At 41.0% G+C, this 17,064-nt stretch overlaps 1 protein-coding gene across 17 annotated transcripts in view; it reads right to left on the bottom strand.

The window, feature by feature from the left end:
* Window positions 1-16,699, bottom strand: part of mycbp2 (MYC binding protein 2) — a 60,061-nt gene extending 43,362 nt beyond the window's left edge. For all 17 annotated transcript variants that reach the window (XM_080037698.1, XM_080037707.1, XM_080037712.1 and 14 more), the window contains exons 1-11: window positions 16,013-16,699; window positions 14,287-14,362; window positions 8,412-8,627; window positions 5,805-5,958; window positions 5,327-5,523; window positions 4,180-4,422; window positions 3,852-3,923; window positions 3,666-3,762; window positions 3,481-3,554; window positions 572-713; window positions 313-389 (exon numbers count right to left, since the gene is read on the bottom strand). In XM_080037698.1, the coding sequence (XP_079893824.1) occupies window positions 313-389; window positions 572-713; window positions 3,481-3,554; window positions 3,666-3,762; window positions 3,852-3,923; window positions 4,180-4,422; window positions 5,327-5,523; window positions 5,805-5,958; window positions 8,412-8,627; window positions 14,287-14,362; window positions 16,013-16,284 (1,620 nt within the window). In that variant the 5' untranslated portion in view covers window positions 16,285-16,699. The remainder of the gene's footprint in view (window positions 1-312; window positions 390-571; window positions 714-3,480; window positions 3,555-3,665; window positions 3,763-3,851; window positions 3,924-4,179; window positions 4,423-5,326; window positions 5,524-5,804; window positions 5,959-8,411; window positions 8,628-14,286; window positions 14,363-16,012) is intronic.
* Window positions 16,700-17,064: the final 365 nt, after the last annotated feature.

Genomic DNA, 17,064 nt, shown 5'->3' with positions numbered 1-17,064 from the left:
GACATGTCCTATTGTTATGGTTTAGTACAGCCTGATCCTAGGAAAGTCTGACTATGGCTAACTACATACAGATGTTATGAACTAAGGGAATGTTAATTTTGTACAATGGGCCTCATGAGGCCAGTGTGACACAGAAGAAAGAAAAAGCATGCATGAACACTAGTAATTGAGAGCTTTTTTTCCCCCCTCTGAAGTGTCTGGTCTGTCGTTAGCAAGACAAAAGTTGTTATGGCTCAGCGGTTGAATTCTCTTTCAACATTTTTAGGCATGCCATGCCATCCCACCACCAGAGAAGAATACTTTCACTCTTACCTTTCCCGAGGCAGTTTTCATCAGAGCAAACTCCCTGCCTGCTCCAAGCAATGCTGCCTCTTCATCAAAGCCTGTGCCTGAGAGAACAAAGTACTATTTAGAGCCAAACACCCAGAGAGACAAGGTTGGAAGGCATGCTTTTCAGACAAAAAATTTAACTTTGTGGACACACACACAGTACATTATAAAATGAACGAAGCAGGTGTATGTATGCATAAGAAAAAATCATAGAGATGTAACTTAATTTTGTATCACTTACTAATGATGTGAAGATCCTTCTCGAGGTCAAAGAGAGAGATGCCGCAAGCGTGCAGACATTTCCTTGCCAGCTTGAGCTGCAGTTCCTGCTGCAGGGCCGGGTCTGAGCTCATAGTGTAGATCCGCACCACGAAACCGTCCTGCTGGATTCAGGGACAACATGAGGAAATGATGTTTAGTGTCACAACTCAACATTGCTAAAGTATATTATTTAGAGTCAATATAACAATGTTAGGACAAGAAGCAGGTTTAATTAGGGATTGGGCCGATCCGATCCAGTATCGGTATCGGGTTCGACATGGCCGAAATCTGCGTATCGGATATCGGACTGAGAGCTCCGATATAAAAAAAATAAAAATAAATGTTTTACTATGAAAGAGCGAAGGAGCCGTGCGAGCATGCACCGACGTTCGGTGGAGGGAGAGAGGACACCACTTTCTAATTTGACATACAGTACATATCAGTTTGTTAGCCAGTGAGCTAACCAAAGCTAATCCAAGTCAAGGAAGTGGAGAGGCTTCTGCACTGTGACAAATTCAACTATGTAAAATACAGCCAGAGAGAGGAAGACTGTTCAGACAAACAGACCACCACATATTCTAGTGGGGCAGAAGTGATCATTGAGAAGGATTTTTTTTTTGTAAGAATCTATAATTCTGCCTTTAAGATAAACCTATATGCATTTGTGTATATTTCTTGCTCTTTTAAATAACAATTGCTTAATCCTTCCTAGCATTATACATAACATCACCACCAACAAAAAAATGAGTGTGACAATCAAAATAATCACGGTCTTAAAAAAAAAGTTACAAGTTTTGAGAAAATACGCTAATTTTAATTTTTGCAAAGAGTAAGAAAAGAAAATTAAAATAACTTACATGTGGGCACACTTTAAAATGTAAAAGCTGTATATACACACTGAGATATTGATAAATATGAATATTTAGAGGGCCAACACGAGAGGCACCAAGTAAGCAAATATACAAATTTCCAAAAATGTAATTCTTGAAGCAACAATATGTTGGACATGGTACTTTGTAAATTAAAACATTTGACTGTGCATGCGCGAGTGGCTGCCAGTGCTTGTGTGTGTGTGTGTGTGTGTGTGTGTGTGTGTGTGTGTGTGTGTGTGTGTGTGTGTGTGTGTGTGTGTGTGTGTGTGTGTGTGTGTGTGTGTGTGTGTGTGTGTGTGTGTGTGTGTGTGTGTGTGTGTGTGTGTGTGTGTGTGTGTGTGTGTCTTGGTACACTGGGGAAAGGGGTAAGTAATTAGAAATGGGGCTTACATACTCCACACACACATGTACACACAACTCACTCACAACTAAGGTGCTGGATGCATTTTGTATTAAAACATGGTTTATAACCTTATCGGTGTCATAGATAAGTCTATCAACTGTAGCGGAAGCATGCTTTGGTCAATCCAAAACTAACAGACAGTAGACAGTAGACAGTTTCTTTAATGCAGAAAAATGTACGAATGATAAAACTGCCAGAGATGTGGGTTAGTGGGACTGCAGGGGATGTAGCTGAATGGGGCAATTTACTGGAAAGGAACCGAGAAAAGAAAGGAACACAACAGGGAAGTAATTAGGAGAGCACAGGGATACACAAAAAAGGATGAAGGGTACCATGGGGATGGTCTGGTTTTCAGTGTGTCGTAATGATGACACACTCATCTATTGTGCTTTGATTCCTGCAGAGCACATGAGCCACTTAAACCATTAGAAAAGCACCTCAATCCTCTGGCCAGTAGTACCACCCCCACCCCACCTCTTTTCCTCCCTTCATGTTACCTTCTTCCTCCTCCTGTCCCCTCGACCTTCTATAGTTTACCCACACCATTCTCTCCCTCTTCTTCCCAGCATCTCAAACCCCCTCATTGAAATAAGTGGCCTGTGCTGCTGTGGCTGCATTTGCTGGCTGCTCACTAAAAATGCATGCAGTTTCTAAAGACTTCCCCTTTCCTCCCCCTCATACACACTCACACACACACACACACACACACACACACACACACACAGTACCCCACACCCTTGATTAGAAACTGCTATCCGGGAGGAAGGCTAGCTGCAACGGCAGATATATGGATTTCACATCTTCCCCTCCCCCCACCAGCATTACAGAGTGTGTATGCAGATAACAGGCTTGAGAGATTACGCTCTCGGGAGAATACCCACATCTGGTGCCACTGCCCTGACTGCCACGCCTACACATAAACACAACACACACATACAGACACGTACAAGCGCACAAGCAGCTACACCTCCCTCTGTGGCACAGCTGGTGCTCAGCTGAGGGCCCTTCAAAAGTGAGGCTGGAGCCTCCACAGCAGGGGAAGTGACAGATGCCTCACAGGGCAGTACAAGAGGAAGAAATAGCCTCATTTTAATGAACACAAGATTTGGTTTCCATGAGGGAGAAAAACAGATTGAAGAGACCTTAGTCATTTGAGCAAGGTAAAAAGAAAAGAAGAAGAAAAGATGACAGATAATGAACTTGAAAGGTTTTAGTTGCACTGGTGATGAATGGAGAATGACCATGGATGGACAAACGCCCCTCTTTGACATTCAGATCGACTACAAGCCCATGAATTAACCACCGGGATGTAGTTCAAAGTGAAAGGCAAGGCAAGACTTTTTCAAGACAGATAATCTGCAGAAAAACTGAACAGCAATTTAACAGCACTATAATCTTGCAGGACTAAAGACTATGAAAGCACAATAAAGTCCATAACAAAGTCAACTCTCTATGCCGTGTTCCCAGCAGACATGGGTAGTACAGACGTTTTTTCTTGGGGGTTCAATTAAACATGTACCAATGTTATTCAGGGGAACTCCTGAAAACACAGAGGTTTTCCCTCACCGACACCAATTCAATTTAAAAGGACTTCAGCGTAAATGGTAAACTTACATCTTTGCAGGCTGCGATCTGGTTGATGTACTCTCCGTCTGTGAAGATGATGTTCTGTCCGTCTGAATGTTGACCTGCATACAGAAGCAAAGTGATAGTGAATATATGCAATATTTGTCAGCTGGAATTATTGAAGACTAAACTCCCATGGGTGATAATTATTTTTTCTTTTCAAACAAGCGCACCTGGCATGGTGACAGTGGCCTCATGCTCCAGAGTCTCAGGGTTGATTTTGATGGCCGTCATAGTGTGGTTACTTGTGTCCCGATACAACAAGAATCCCTGTAGACACAATAAACGCACTTCAGTTGATGTACAATCAGTATAGAATATCCCCCTAAGATAAACTTGATCAAAACTCCACTACTTACCTGAGCATAGCCCAGCCATGATCTCTTCTCCTTTCGATTCCTGATACGAGACGTGGAGTTGTACACATGGCCCTGTGAGACATTGATAACACATTAGCAGACAACCAGATAACACAGACAAAGCCTTATATTAATTAATGGTTTTAAAGAGGTGCATGATGATTTTGGAGGGTGTCCTTTGTGGTGCTGTTGAGCTGTATTGTCTAAAACAGTGAGTTGGTTCTGTTATTTAGCCTAGTCTGTTTTGAAAAACATGAATTCCCTTTAACAAAAAAAAATCCGAAAAATTTGGAGATATGTCATTATTGCAGCTTTGAGTGCTACATACCCTGACGGTGCCACTGTATCCAGAGCCCACTTTGTAGAGTCCATCCTTGCAGAGCAAATACAGGAAGGAACCATCAGTCTGTAGAAGACAGCGCTCGTCTTCATCAATGGCCACCTCCTTCAGGACCCACTTGTTCATCAGGGCTGCGCGTTTGATGCCATTTCCAAACCAATCCTGGATCTGAATCTTTCCCACCAGGACGGCCTGTACACTCCTCTGCAGCGCATTCAGTATGGTGGGCACCTGGTGAGATTAGAGGGTGCTGAAAGGTTGGAGGACTGCAAACTTCTAATGTGACAAAAATGGAGTGCATTTAGTGAAGTACACGTCGCACCAGGTGGGCACGAACTGGTTATTGGGCCTCTTTGTTGTCTATAGAATTAAGTTATCATGTTAGTTATCGAGTGTGGTTACCCTACCAGCTTTTTTGCATTGTTCTCCTTCTGACTTAATGCACGTTTACACACATATTTCTTACATAATTTCCATGGAACACTGCTGATCTCACAGTTCAGCACACAAGCAAAAACACAAACAGGCGCGTACAGAACGTAAGCACACACTTCCTGTCGGTCTGTCTGCCATTGTGATGATTCACAGTCCAGTCAATGCTTAAAGGATGAACAATCCGGAAAAAAATACACACACACACACACGGCTTGTGGCGGGAGCAGTGTGTGAGGCTGAAATGTCCCGCTGCAGTCCTATTCATGTGTAGAAATGGTGGAAAAAGTGTAGGAAAGACAAAATGGAGCTTGAAGCAAACTGAAGATCAACTGGCGTAAGAATGCAGGCAGAGTAACATAATCAGACAGGAGAATCTGAGCGGCTTGACATTCTACAAAACTCAATTTGTGCCATCCAGACACCACGGCCCTCAGTCTCTCTGCTCAACGGAAATGCACAGAGGAGCCAGAGGTTTGCTTTATCCTTCTTAAATCCACTTCGGTGGTCTACCGCATTCTTAACTAATCTGAACCAAAAACAGAAACGTACAAAACGTTCTGGAGGTGATACAGAAAACATACCAACAAAAAGACAAATCGGACACATCACATTATTTCATCGTGTGTTTTTCAAATGAATATCAACGATGGAGAGCCACAGATAATTGTGTTTTCATATTATTCTAAACCGGGTGATTTACCTGTATCGTCTGACAGGCGTGGCTGCCGTTGTTGGTGAGTATGGCGGAGACGGCCTGCAGGATTTTGCCAGTGTCTCCCCAGGCCACCACCAGACTGAAGAGGCAGGCGCAGGACAGGGCAGTGATGGCCTGTCCTGTCGGGTCATTTGGTCCCGTGCTCCGGACCGTGGTCTCCAACAGCAAATGGAAAAGAGACTCTGAGGAAGAACAAAAGTGGTGGGCAGATTAGACGTTTGTGAAAAATAGGAAGATGGAAGAAGAGCTGCATATTTATCAGAATTAACTATTACAAAATACATTCTAATACAACCCAGCAACTAACTAGCGCCTCAACATGATCATTACGTTGCAACAAGATATATACTTGCAAGGGTCAATAAACATTTTAAGCTTCACAAATGAGATTTTTTGTTGCAGGGCTTTCATATTGTAGTGCATTCATTTTACACATGCAACCAATGAACTGTTTTAGCCTTACCTAGCACGTCAGGTGGCTCAGTCTGAAAGCCCTCCGGCTGCTGTCCCTGCAGCATGTCCAACAAGGCCTGCAGGCTACGCAGGCACAGTGAGGGGTGGGAGAATCGAGTCTCTTTAATCAGCTCGAACACCCCACAGAGGCCAATGCCGATGATCTACACACACACACACACACACACACACACACACACACACACACACACACACACACACACACACACACACACACACACACACACACACACACACACACACACACACACACACACACACACACACACACACACACACACACACACACACACACACACACACACACACACACACACACACACACACACACACACACACACACACACACACACACACACACACACACACACACACACACACACAAAGAGAGAAAGATGCATATGAGCTAATGAACACCATGCTGTCATGCCAAAGCCCAGGTCTAAATAGACATGCTGTGACTATACTTTAAACTGCAGATGAAGATGAAACATAAGGACTTTGTGTATAGAATTGGTAAACAGGAGCTTGAAGAGGATGTTTTCTTTAAATAGCATGGCCTCATCATCCTACAATAAAATAAGACACATTTAGCTTAGGGGGGCACAGTCTGTACTGCTGGCTTCTATATGACATGCCCTCCATGCTTGGAGAAGGGAGACAGGCAAAGAGCTTTGGCCTAGAAAAGGACATTGTTCCCTCTCACTATGGCTTGTTAGTGAATCAAATAATGATTTGCTAGTTTTGGAACAGTAAAACGAACGCTGAGCTTAGCATCAGTGTATAACCAAGAAAAAAGTACAATAGAGCAGATAAAACAGTTGATAAGATAATGCCAATGCCAAAAGATGTACAAAGACATAGACAATACCGTACACAAACAGAGAAAGAATATAGATTGACAGATATGCAATAAATATTCTGGATCTATACACTAGTTAGACTGACAATTATATTTTGTCAAGGCACTTAAAGGCACTGTGTGTGTTTCAAATGAACAAATAGCTTACACTGACACACACACCAAACATTCTCAGCATATGGCTTGTTAGCTACTTTAATGAGCTGAAATAAGAACCTAATCATCTCAAAATTACATTTCAACAGTAGCCCAGTTAATTTGTCTGAGAGAGGAGAAAATGAATAAAATATAGTATACTATAATGACTAGTAAAAACTAAAATTGTCCCCCTGTGACATTCTTACAGTATTTAACTGCTAAACAATATCTACGGTGAGCCCACATCAAAGTTGAAAACAGGAATTTCTTGATTTAGACCACAAAAACACAATGGTGTACGGTAATTACGGTAACTGTCAAAGTGCATAAAGGTTTGTCCTGTGTATAGTGGGCCTTTTAACACAGCAGCACAGACTATATGACTGATAAAAAACAAGGGCATAGTTCATTTGAAGGCATGTTGGTAGCCTAATCCTAAACTACTAGACAGACAAGGTAAAGGGTAGCTTCACAGATTTGATATTATTGTACAAGAAGGCAGTAGGCTGTTAAGACAACGAGCACCCTTAACTTAATAATGCTGTAATCTTTTGTAATTAAGCATCTTATCAGAATGGCTTGCTTGTTTCCTCTTTATTATGTAATCAAGAGAAAAGCAATAGCATAAGAGACTGACAGGGCAATAGGGCAATAGTCCAGGTCACATCGCATTTTAGAAATTTATGTCAATACAATGAAAACTGAGTAAAAGAGTCCGCTGTGCTTATAGGCAGTGGATTAGAATATTAGTAGCAGTTCAGATATACAATTTTGTTCCCACATTCAAGCAGTTAAGATAAACCAGCAGGCTCATAGAGTATAAGATGGACTTGGACCTGGGGAAACAGCAGAAAGGCTGTAATCCTAACAAGATGGGGGGTTTCAAAACTCTGGAAATGTAACGCCAATTATCAAAACCAAAAGGATGAGCCCTACATAAAAGCCTAGGGTGATAAAGGAGCGTTGCATGCATTAGATAAAGGGCACATGTATGAAGGTAAATTTGGTGCATAACTAATATGTTGGAAATGGTCAAACGTGTATCAGTAAACTTGTAGTCACAGAGAAGAGTGCTTTAGGAGCTGCAAACTTGTAGATGTTTTTTTGCAAATTTTTCAAACCAAACCATAACCATACAAAATGTACACACTCGTATAAAGAAAATGTGAGGCATGGACAAAATTTGCATCTGCCAATCATGAATTTGCACAATGACCAATCAAAGGAGCTCGTTTCAGAAGGGTCCGGTGGGTCGAACCTCAATGGTTCATTTGGGAGCTTGTCCTGTCCCTTGGTTTCACGCACAGATAAATACAGTCATACAGTCCAATGGTACCAGTCCCAGCCATAGACTGTGTTTAGTCATAGACTGTAATAGATGTTAGTACCCTAATATCTACAACTACAAATTCACTGATACAGTTTTTTCTAGAATAACAAATTGGTTATGCACCAAATTGACCTTCATACACAGGCTGGGTCTCACCTTGAAAGTGAAACCAAGCTCTTCTACTAACACATAAGCAGCCAATACAACCCCCCCCCCACACACACACACACACACACACACACACACACTCACACACCCCTTCATACCTTTGGCAGCTTGACGGCTGGCTCGCGGTACTCTTCCTCCTCCTCGCTGTCGGAGTCGCCACTCTGTACCGAGCTCCTGGAAGCCAGCGCTAGGGAGGCCTCTCTCTGCTGCCAGTCCAGCACACAGTGCCGCACATTGCAGTAGACATTGAATGCAGATGGGTTGCTGTGCAGCTTGATGTCCGGCACACAGAGGGCTCCATCTAGACTCTCAGCCTGTGGAAAAACAGCAAGTGGTCAGCAAGGTCAGCAGGCCTGAGTATCGATAAAGCTATTTACCGAACAGCAACGTCAATTGTGTTTTTGTACAAAGCATGGCCTTCAGATTTTGGTGATGGCCTTCTCGTAAAAAAGGGGTAGGATTAAATAAGTATATACTTCTTCCTGCTCCTTTTCAGGCATATCTCAGCAACACAGATAATTTGTTTTATTTTTTATTTTTTTGTGAAAACATAATTTTTGTTTATTGTATTTCCATGCTTTTCATTTTGTTTTGTATGTTGATATGTCTGAAATAAACTGAATCAAATCAAATCAAAAATCGTGAGGCCCCAAGCTGAAAGTGACTAATTTGTGCAGTACATTGTGGTTCCCGTCTGTCTCGTGTTATCACTGCCTTATTAATAACATAATACGTGTCACATGGACAGGAACAATCATTTGTTTGGTTTCTCTCCACAGTTCATAACTCTTGCAGTTGCTTAAGAAGCAAATTGCGTGGACATCCACCAATGACACGCCTAAACAAAGCAAGTGCCTACTGAACGCAATAGGTGGAAATAACCATGTGAGAATCCCTTGGTTGCTTAGGCTCCAAAATATAAACTGTAAGCAGGGGACTGAAATCAGATAATAGCCCTTACTTGAAAAAAACTTATATAACTCACTAAAATCTGTCAACAGAGTGTAAAATATCTTTGGAACGTTAAGTCTTCCCACAACTGCTTCTGTTATTGTCCTCATGTCTAGTCAGTGACATGGAATGACTCCTTTTGATTGGACTCTTAGGAGGCTTACTTTTGTAAACACACACTGGGCTTGGCAAGCATTTACCAACTGAAAACATCTATCACAGTTACAAAACGGCAATCTACTTCCAGTAGTTTATTTCTGTAGATTTTCAGCATGGACATTCTGACCAATTGAAGAGCAGTTCAGGAACTACGTTATTGCTCCCGGCCACCTCTGACCAGTGATTAAAAAGAACATGACAGTTATAGCTGCTATAAGGGTCTTTTGGGGGGTAAACGGGTATAAGGAGCTCAACATAGCTACAAACACAAGTGTTTACAGAGCCTAGGGTGAGTTTTCTTTTTCAGCGTGCACACACACACACACACAGCGCGGACAAGTAGCTGATCGTGTGGATATATTCACTGATTTTGACAACAAGCTTTCTACAGAATCGCTGACTCCACATTTAATAAGTGGTGGTGAGTATTGTATTTATATAATAATACTGAGTCTACTCTCATTGATATAAATGCGTTAGATAAGACAAAAGGGGATAATTGACTAAAGGGGATAATTGACAATAAAATCATTATAGCAAAGCTTAAGTAGTTATGTCCAAACAATCATTATGAGAAACCTGATGAGCTAAGTCATTGATAAGGTTTCTCCGTCCCACAGAGCCAGGCGTTTTTAACTACAGTTCTGGGGCAAACTCTAGAGAATTGTATTGATCCAGTCGTGCCTCTCTTGATGCGCTTTTGGCAACACAATAACAGAGGGTGATGTCATCTATTTGGGGAGAGAGGTCATTCATTCTCAGCTCAAACCAGTGGGGAGGATATCAGCTCTCTCATCTAACAGCACTGTCTATACTACTCTCTTGCCTTGATGTTAGAGTGGCACTCATACAAAGTGACTGTACGTACTGCCTTCACAAAAGAGCACTTCAAATAATATAAAACCGCAAGATGCTATAATAACTAAAAACCCATAAAGCAAGGAAGAGATCATGTGTTTCTTGGGAGATGACAGTGAAAAAAGGGTGGAGTAGGGATCATGATACTGCATACTGAAACAGAACATTTGAGATAGGGAGCTCAGCTTCTTGGGCTCATTCTCAGAAGGAGGGTCCACTGCCAAGATTCTGGAGATTGATATGTCTGATATTATGATAGATCAAATATTTTGGTTGTCTCCATTATTTGGAAGCAGTAAAAACTGAAGACCTAAATTGTTATTAATCTGGTCAAATCAATGGCTTATCAAAGAGTCTTTATGTATTAAAAAAGGAGTCATGTTGTTAAATTTCCTAACCATAATCATATTCCTTCCACCAGAATCTGCAACACATAATTGAAATCCCCTATCACTCAAAAATAATGATCATATAAACATAAAGATTAATAGACAACAATGAAATCTAAATGTGTTGTTGTGTTACATTGTATTTTTTTCTAAACTAAACACAGGAATAAAAAAATAAGTAAAAGCATTTGTAATTGTGGGGGCGCCTTTAGCTCAGTTGGTAAGGCGTCCCCCTCCCGGGCCGGGCCCAGCAGCAGACCCGGGTTCGATTCCCACCCGCGGTCGTTCTCTGCATGTCACTCCCCTCTCTGCCCCATTTCACCTCTGTCTCTCTGCACTATCAATAAAGCATAAAAATATCTTTAAAAAAAAAGCTTTTGTAATTGTATTACTGGGGTGAGCTGTAGGAAATGACTGTCTGCTATACAGCCACATATTTCTAATTTATACCCCACCAGTTCTTTTGCAATTGATGTTTAGAATTAGGTTGAACTGAACTTTTAATATAATCATCAATTTCCGATATGTTACTCAACATCTGCTATGTTACATCTGTGGACCTAGCCACATTGGCATACTGAATGCACTATGTACAGCACTTTGGTCAGTGAAAACTGTTATAAATGTGCTTTTATAAATAAATGTTACTTACTTTAATTACTAGCATTAAGCAGACAAAGCATGGTTCTCATGCTGCAAGTGAAATCTGTATTGGACAGATTTTAGTCAAGTTGACAGTTCCCATTCTAAAATTGTACAAATCTTTTTTTTTTTTATTGTCATGAAAAGTGGCACCTTGAAGAAGATGTGTCAATGACAGGCTGTCAAACCCCAATGACAGGCTGTCGGCTGATGTTTTGTGATTTCTTCTCACTTTGCGCCAACCCAAAAACCAAACAGTGCTGATGCTCACCTGATGGTTTCTTTGTGAGTGTCTGTCTGCGTCTGCACTTCACTAATGGCTTAATGGCCATTAAAGACATTGGAGAAGGCTGGTATACAGCCCCTGACCACACTTAAGGCCAATTCCAGACATTTCAGGAAAAAATCCTTCGAAGTCATCCAACAATGACTTGTGATGTTAAGACTAACCATGCCTGTCTTTAGTCACGCAAAATCACCTATAGTCTTCGAGTTAAGCCTTATGTGGTTACAAATAAAATCCTAAGACTCTTCTCAGCATCAGATGGAAGAAAATCAGTTCAATGCCGAATGGATGATCTAACTTCCACTCATACACACGTGACCATTGTTCACCGGCATATTTATTTCAGTTCCATGTTTGGGCACCAAAAGTTGTAAGCACTGCTACAAAGAAGGCTCATTTTGAAATATTATGCAATAATAATTAGTAGTTATATTTGGTTCAAAATCTAAGGGCTTAAAGGTATTGAGGAAAACTTGCGACATGCAAAACATTGTTGAATATTGCGATGATAATGTGATGAGAAAAAATACAGTGTAAATGTATTTCTGCTCTGAGTTCGCTGCCAACATATACCTCAGTCTAGACAGTAAATAATCTACTCAAACATTTTTTAATTCATTATATCCATTCCAACAAAATGTTTTTATCGTTTATTATTTATTGATCACTTAAGCTAAACATCTTCAACGTATACCTTGACTGTTGATACTGCGATAATAATATATTTTTTGATATATTGTGCAGGCATCTCTAGTATACTCTGCAAATCAGAGTGGTGGATGGGCATTTGAGTACTTCCACTCAACACAGGCAATCCAGACTTGAATCTCTTCACATACTATCTTAAAGTTTAGACATTTCTATTTTTTTTATTATGACCATACAATTTTTTTTTCTAATTGTTATTAGTTGCCTTACCTTCCCAAGTACTGAAATAACCAGCTAAGATAAGCATGAATATCAAACAGTAGGAACCTGAAATTACTCTATTGTGATGTGATGTGATATAATCATAATTGGAGTTATTGATAAAGACATCACAACATCTGCTTGTACACAAGACGTTACATCACCCTCTTCATAAGGATGATAAGTGTTTCTGCTCTGTGTTTTGTTCTGACTCCACTTAAAGGTTTGTAAGCACAGCGCAGACAAAGGCAGTGGAGAGGCCCTTTTCAAACCACGCTGTTGTCTGACGATGTCTTTGTGAAAGGCGTGACAGAGCAAGAGGGGGCAAAACACATACAAAATACAGCCTGACTGCCCGTGAAACTAGTTATGTTTTGCCTGCCTTTCCAGCCTGGCCTAGACCTCATCTTTCTCTGCCTCTAAAGGTAAAGCCTGTCTCTACTGTTTCAGGGCATAAACTCGCTGAGCAAGTCAACCTGAAGAGAACTTAACTGACTAGCTCACTGCACGCTGAATTTCATGTCTGGAATAGTTTTTAAGGGCCAAGGATGACAAAGTAGTGGAGCCTCTTTCCTTCTCTGCTACTGTCACATGAATATCCCTCGCCTTTGTCTGCCAAATTGCTGGCAGAAAAAATAAAATCAGTGTAATAAGGTTAAATAGACCAACCATACACAGAGCAGGCAGAAAAAACAGCAGTAAATCAGCGATTCTGGAGAAAGCTGGTTGACAAAATCACTTGTTTTCAAAGTCAATCTGATGTTCATAAAAAGGCTCTGTAAACTGGTATGTAAACAAAGGGGGTCTAGTAGCATGCTCGTTTACAGAGGCTGTGTTTTAACACTGGGGTTTTTTTCAGCACACACACACAGTACGTTCAGGTAGCAGATCGTGAGGAGATATTCACTGATTTTGAACCCCCAAAAAATAAACAAGCATTCTTCAGAAATCCTTTAATATAATCTCAGTTGTTGTCATCATTTTAAGTATCCACTTCCTAACCTACGTTGTCCGTGAAAAGTCTACAGCAGAAGCCAAAACAAGGCCACATCCTGCTGTTACAGACTACATTCACTCTTTGAATGATGGAGATGGAGGCAGGCAACAGTTGCTGTGGAGATGTGGAACACATTAGGTCGCTCGGCAACAGGCCATCATCATGCACAAGCCTGAGCCACTCCCATGTGGTTCCCACTTTGCATCTCTGCAACTGTCCAGTGTCATGTGTGGATGATGGGCTTCCTGGCACCTGACCAGCACCGCCAATGAAAATAAGGTTTCTGCCAACCACCTTTCAAGATTAAAAAGAATCTAACTCCAATCTTTAATGTGTTCACACCCTTCAGCAAAGATGATTCATCACTGCACACAAAGGCTGTGACAGACGAAAAACTGTCAGTCACGTTGTTCTTATTAACATAAAGAGAAAATGCAAAATACTACAAGTAGATTTTAATTATGGCTTTAAACTGCTTTAACTGACAATGGTATGCGTTATATGTTATACATATTGCACCTATTTGTGATTTAAGCTACAACGATTAACTAATGTGGTGTTATGTATTGTTTATTAATAGAGGCAAGGGCATAAACAATTGAGGTAATTGAGGTTTTTTAAAAAAAAACGTTTAAATGATTTATAAACAGCCATCTTACAATTTATCCTTGTCCTTACAACCAAAAGAATGTATAAATATAATCCAAATATAAATACAGCAAGAGCAGCATGATATAAGGATAAGTGTAATATTGTGTAACAATTAGTTTTTCATCTCTTACCTTTGTTCTTGATTTGACTTTTGACTTGACCTTCTGTCGCCTTTTCAGTTTCTTCTTACTCAAAGCCTTCTTTCCCCTGAAAGTAAAGTGTGATCATTTAGCATTGCAAAATATACTGTATGGTTAGGCAATGTTACAAGCAAACACATTGCAAAACATTTAAGATATTTTGTTTCATCTAATGACAAGCTTTATCATTTATTATATGAAGAGCTAAGGGGAATGGGAGGTAAAGAGCTTTTATTTTCAACAGATTTTTCATCAAACCAGTCATTATGTTAGAAAAAATAAATATATTTATCCTTTATTGTTTAACTTAGCTGAAAATATAAAATCTCGAATCCATTCCAGAAGTATTCAAAGTATCCTCCACACACAAGCAGAGCAAGTCTACATCGTATGGAGCTGGAAAACTTTGTCTATGTCAAAGCACAATTGCACCTTACGTAACAGTAAGATAGTGGTTGTCACCAGATTCAGTGTTACCCATAGTACCTTTTTTCTCCACAGAAAACCTGTATTTTGCCTTCACTTTTTATGATTAATTTAGCTATTCATTTCTCATTTAGAAACAGAGAGGAACAGATTTGAAATCTGCCTTGTCTTGCTGACAGGCTTCAAGTTTTTTTAAATTCTCAGATACCATTATAAATCTGGATAGGCTGAAGCTCTTAATATTTTATTCTTGCTCATTTGTATTATAGACCCATCAATTATTATAGAAACTTTAACAGCATATTGGCCAATGCTTTAGTGCAGGCCGGCACACACGTATAAGGTGGGTGGGAGTGTGTGTGTGGGGGGGGTGAGAATAACAATTGAGCTTGTGAGGGAGGATGCTGTAATGATGATCCAGCTACTCAGTCTACAACCTGAGTGACTGACTAGAATGACGTAACTGTATTACCCGCTTATGCCAGAAAAGCAAATGAGTTCATTCACCGCCTCAAGACCATTATACGGCTAACCTTTTCAAAGCACAGGAGCAATGCGATGCTATATATTGTGTTAAAATTATCATGACCTCCCAAGTGTCACGTTTTGACACACACTGGGGAAGGGCTGATGCTCCTTCAACGTCAGTGACGCTGTTGGGCCTAAATATTAACAGCTCACTACTCACATTATATGAAATTAAAACATAAAAATAAGGTGAAAACCTAAAGCAATTATTGTTAGACAGAAAGAAGAGAAAGTATTACACGAGCAGTGCGTTTGTTTACGTTTAGCTGGGTCACGAACTGCTGTCATGACAGTTAGCCAGCTAGCTTGTTTTGGATAAGCCATTGGGGGCACCTTTAAGAGTCATTATGGCCATATAAGGATAGTGGTTTTATTTCAGTGACAATATGTCAATGTTTAAAGAACATATATTGTTCAGAGCACCCGGACAGCAAACCTCTCACGCAAGGGTGACCTAACATAATGTTAGCTTAGCTGTCTCCGATAAAGCTAGGGAAGTCATAATGCTACCTAGCAAAGCAGAACCCGCAGGAGAGTGCCCCCCCAATTATGGAGTTATTTGCACATTGTTTGCAGGTAAAACATTTGCTTTTATTATAAAAGTATAGCTAGCTCAAGAACCATGAATAACAATGAACTTAAGTAATAACTTATGTTAATTGACGCCCCGCTAGGGAAGGGTTAATGTTAGCTTACTGTCGTTAGCTCACTTTAGCCCCACAAATGACAGACCAGCCTGTGTGGCGATATCCATATTTCTCACCTTCCTTGATTTATCCCTTGCTCTTTATCGTTGATAGCTGTGGTGTAAATACGTCTGTATCTTTCGGCCAGAGCTCGCCCTGAGAGTAAAAGCTGGTACCGAGTCCGGCAGTCCGACTGGGCTCCGGGCGCTGGACAGGAACCCATTCCCGAACCGATGGTGGAGAGATCGGCTCCTGCTCCAGAATTGACCCGGACACCCAGCCCCATCGACGGCGACGAGTTGGGAAGAATCCCTCCACCGGCGGCCGCTGCCGCAGCAGCACACATCATCGTTTTGGGGAACAATGCATATATCACACAAAATGTATCACAGCTAGATAACGTCTAGCCATCCGATGCAATCCACTTGTCATTAAATCCGCCACATGTCACATTATTTGTCCTTTTCCAAGTCGCAGAAATACCACAATTAGCATCCGCGGTCCTCGGTTGTTGTAAACCTAAATTGTAGCCAATCTGCTGGTGCAGCTACAACGTATGGTCTTCGGATCCGGTGCGGCTACGGCGTCAACACGGTGCTCCTATCCGGAAAATAAGTATTCTCAAGCCATATCCCAAAACCTTGCAAAATAGCAGAAACGCCAGCATTAATTCCCAATAATCGCCATGTCGTGTTTTGGTTTTATTCGCTCCTGTAATATTTCTTGACCCCAGAGAGGCAGCACCCTCAGTTGGGCTGCCATCTTAGCTCCATCATCCCTCCCCTCCCTGGCTGAGTCTTGCGTCGCTAGCATGCCGGGATATTTTCATATGACTAAACCATAGGACTAAACCGGGCGATGCTATACTTTATTTATTTCAACAATAACCCAACTGTTCACAATTTGTTATTTATTTTTTTAACACGTGGCAACATAGTGATATAGGCTATATCAGGGTAGGGTAGATCAGGTATAACCATAGTTTGTTTTCCAGAATGTACAGAGTTGGAATCTAGACATTTAATTCGACCTGGTCCATCCAGGACCCCTCCCAGTTGGATCTCAAATTGGCACACTGAAATAGGCTACTTCAACATGCGATTAGAGAAAATGCTGTATTGTGTTAAGA

Source organism: Ammodytes marinus, assembly GCF_949987685.1.
Source record: "Ammodytes marinus genome assembly, chromosome: 12".
Classification (NCBI taxonomy): domain Eukaryota; kingdom Metazoa; phylum Chordata; class Actinopteri; order Uranoscopiformes; family Ammodytidae; genus Ammodytes; species Ammodytes marinus.
Note: the sequence above shows the minus strand (reverse complement) of the source record. Positions and strands in the feature narration are given on the sequence as shown.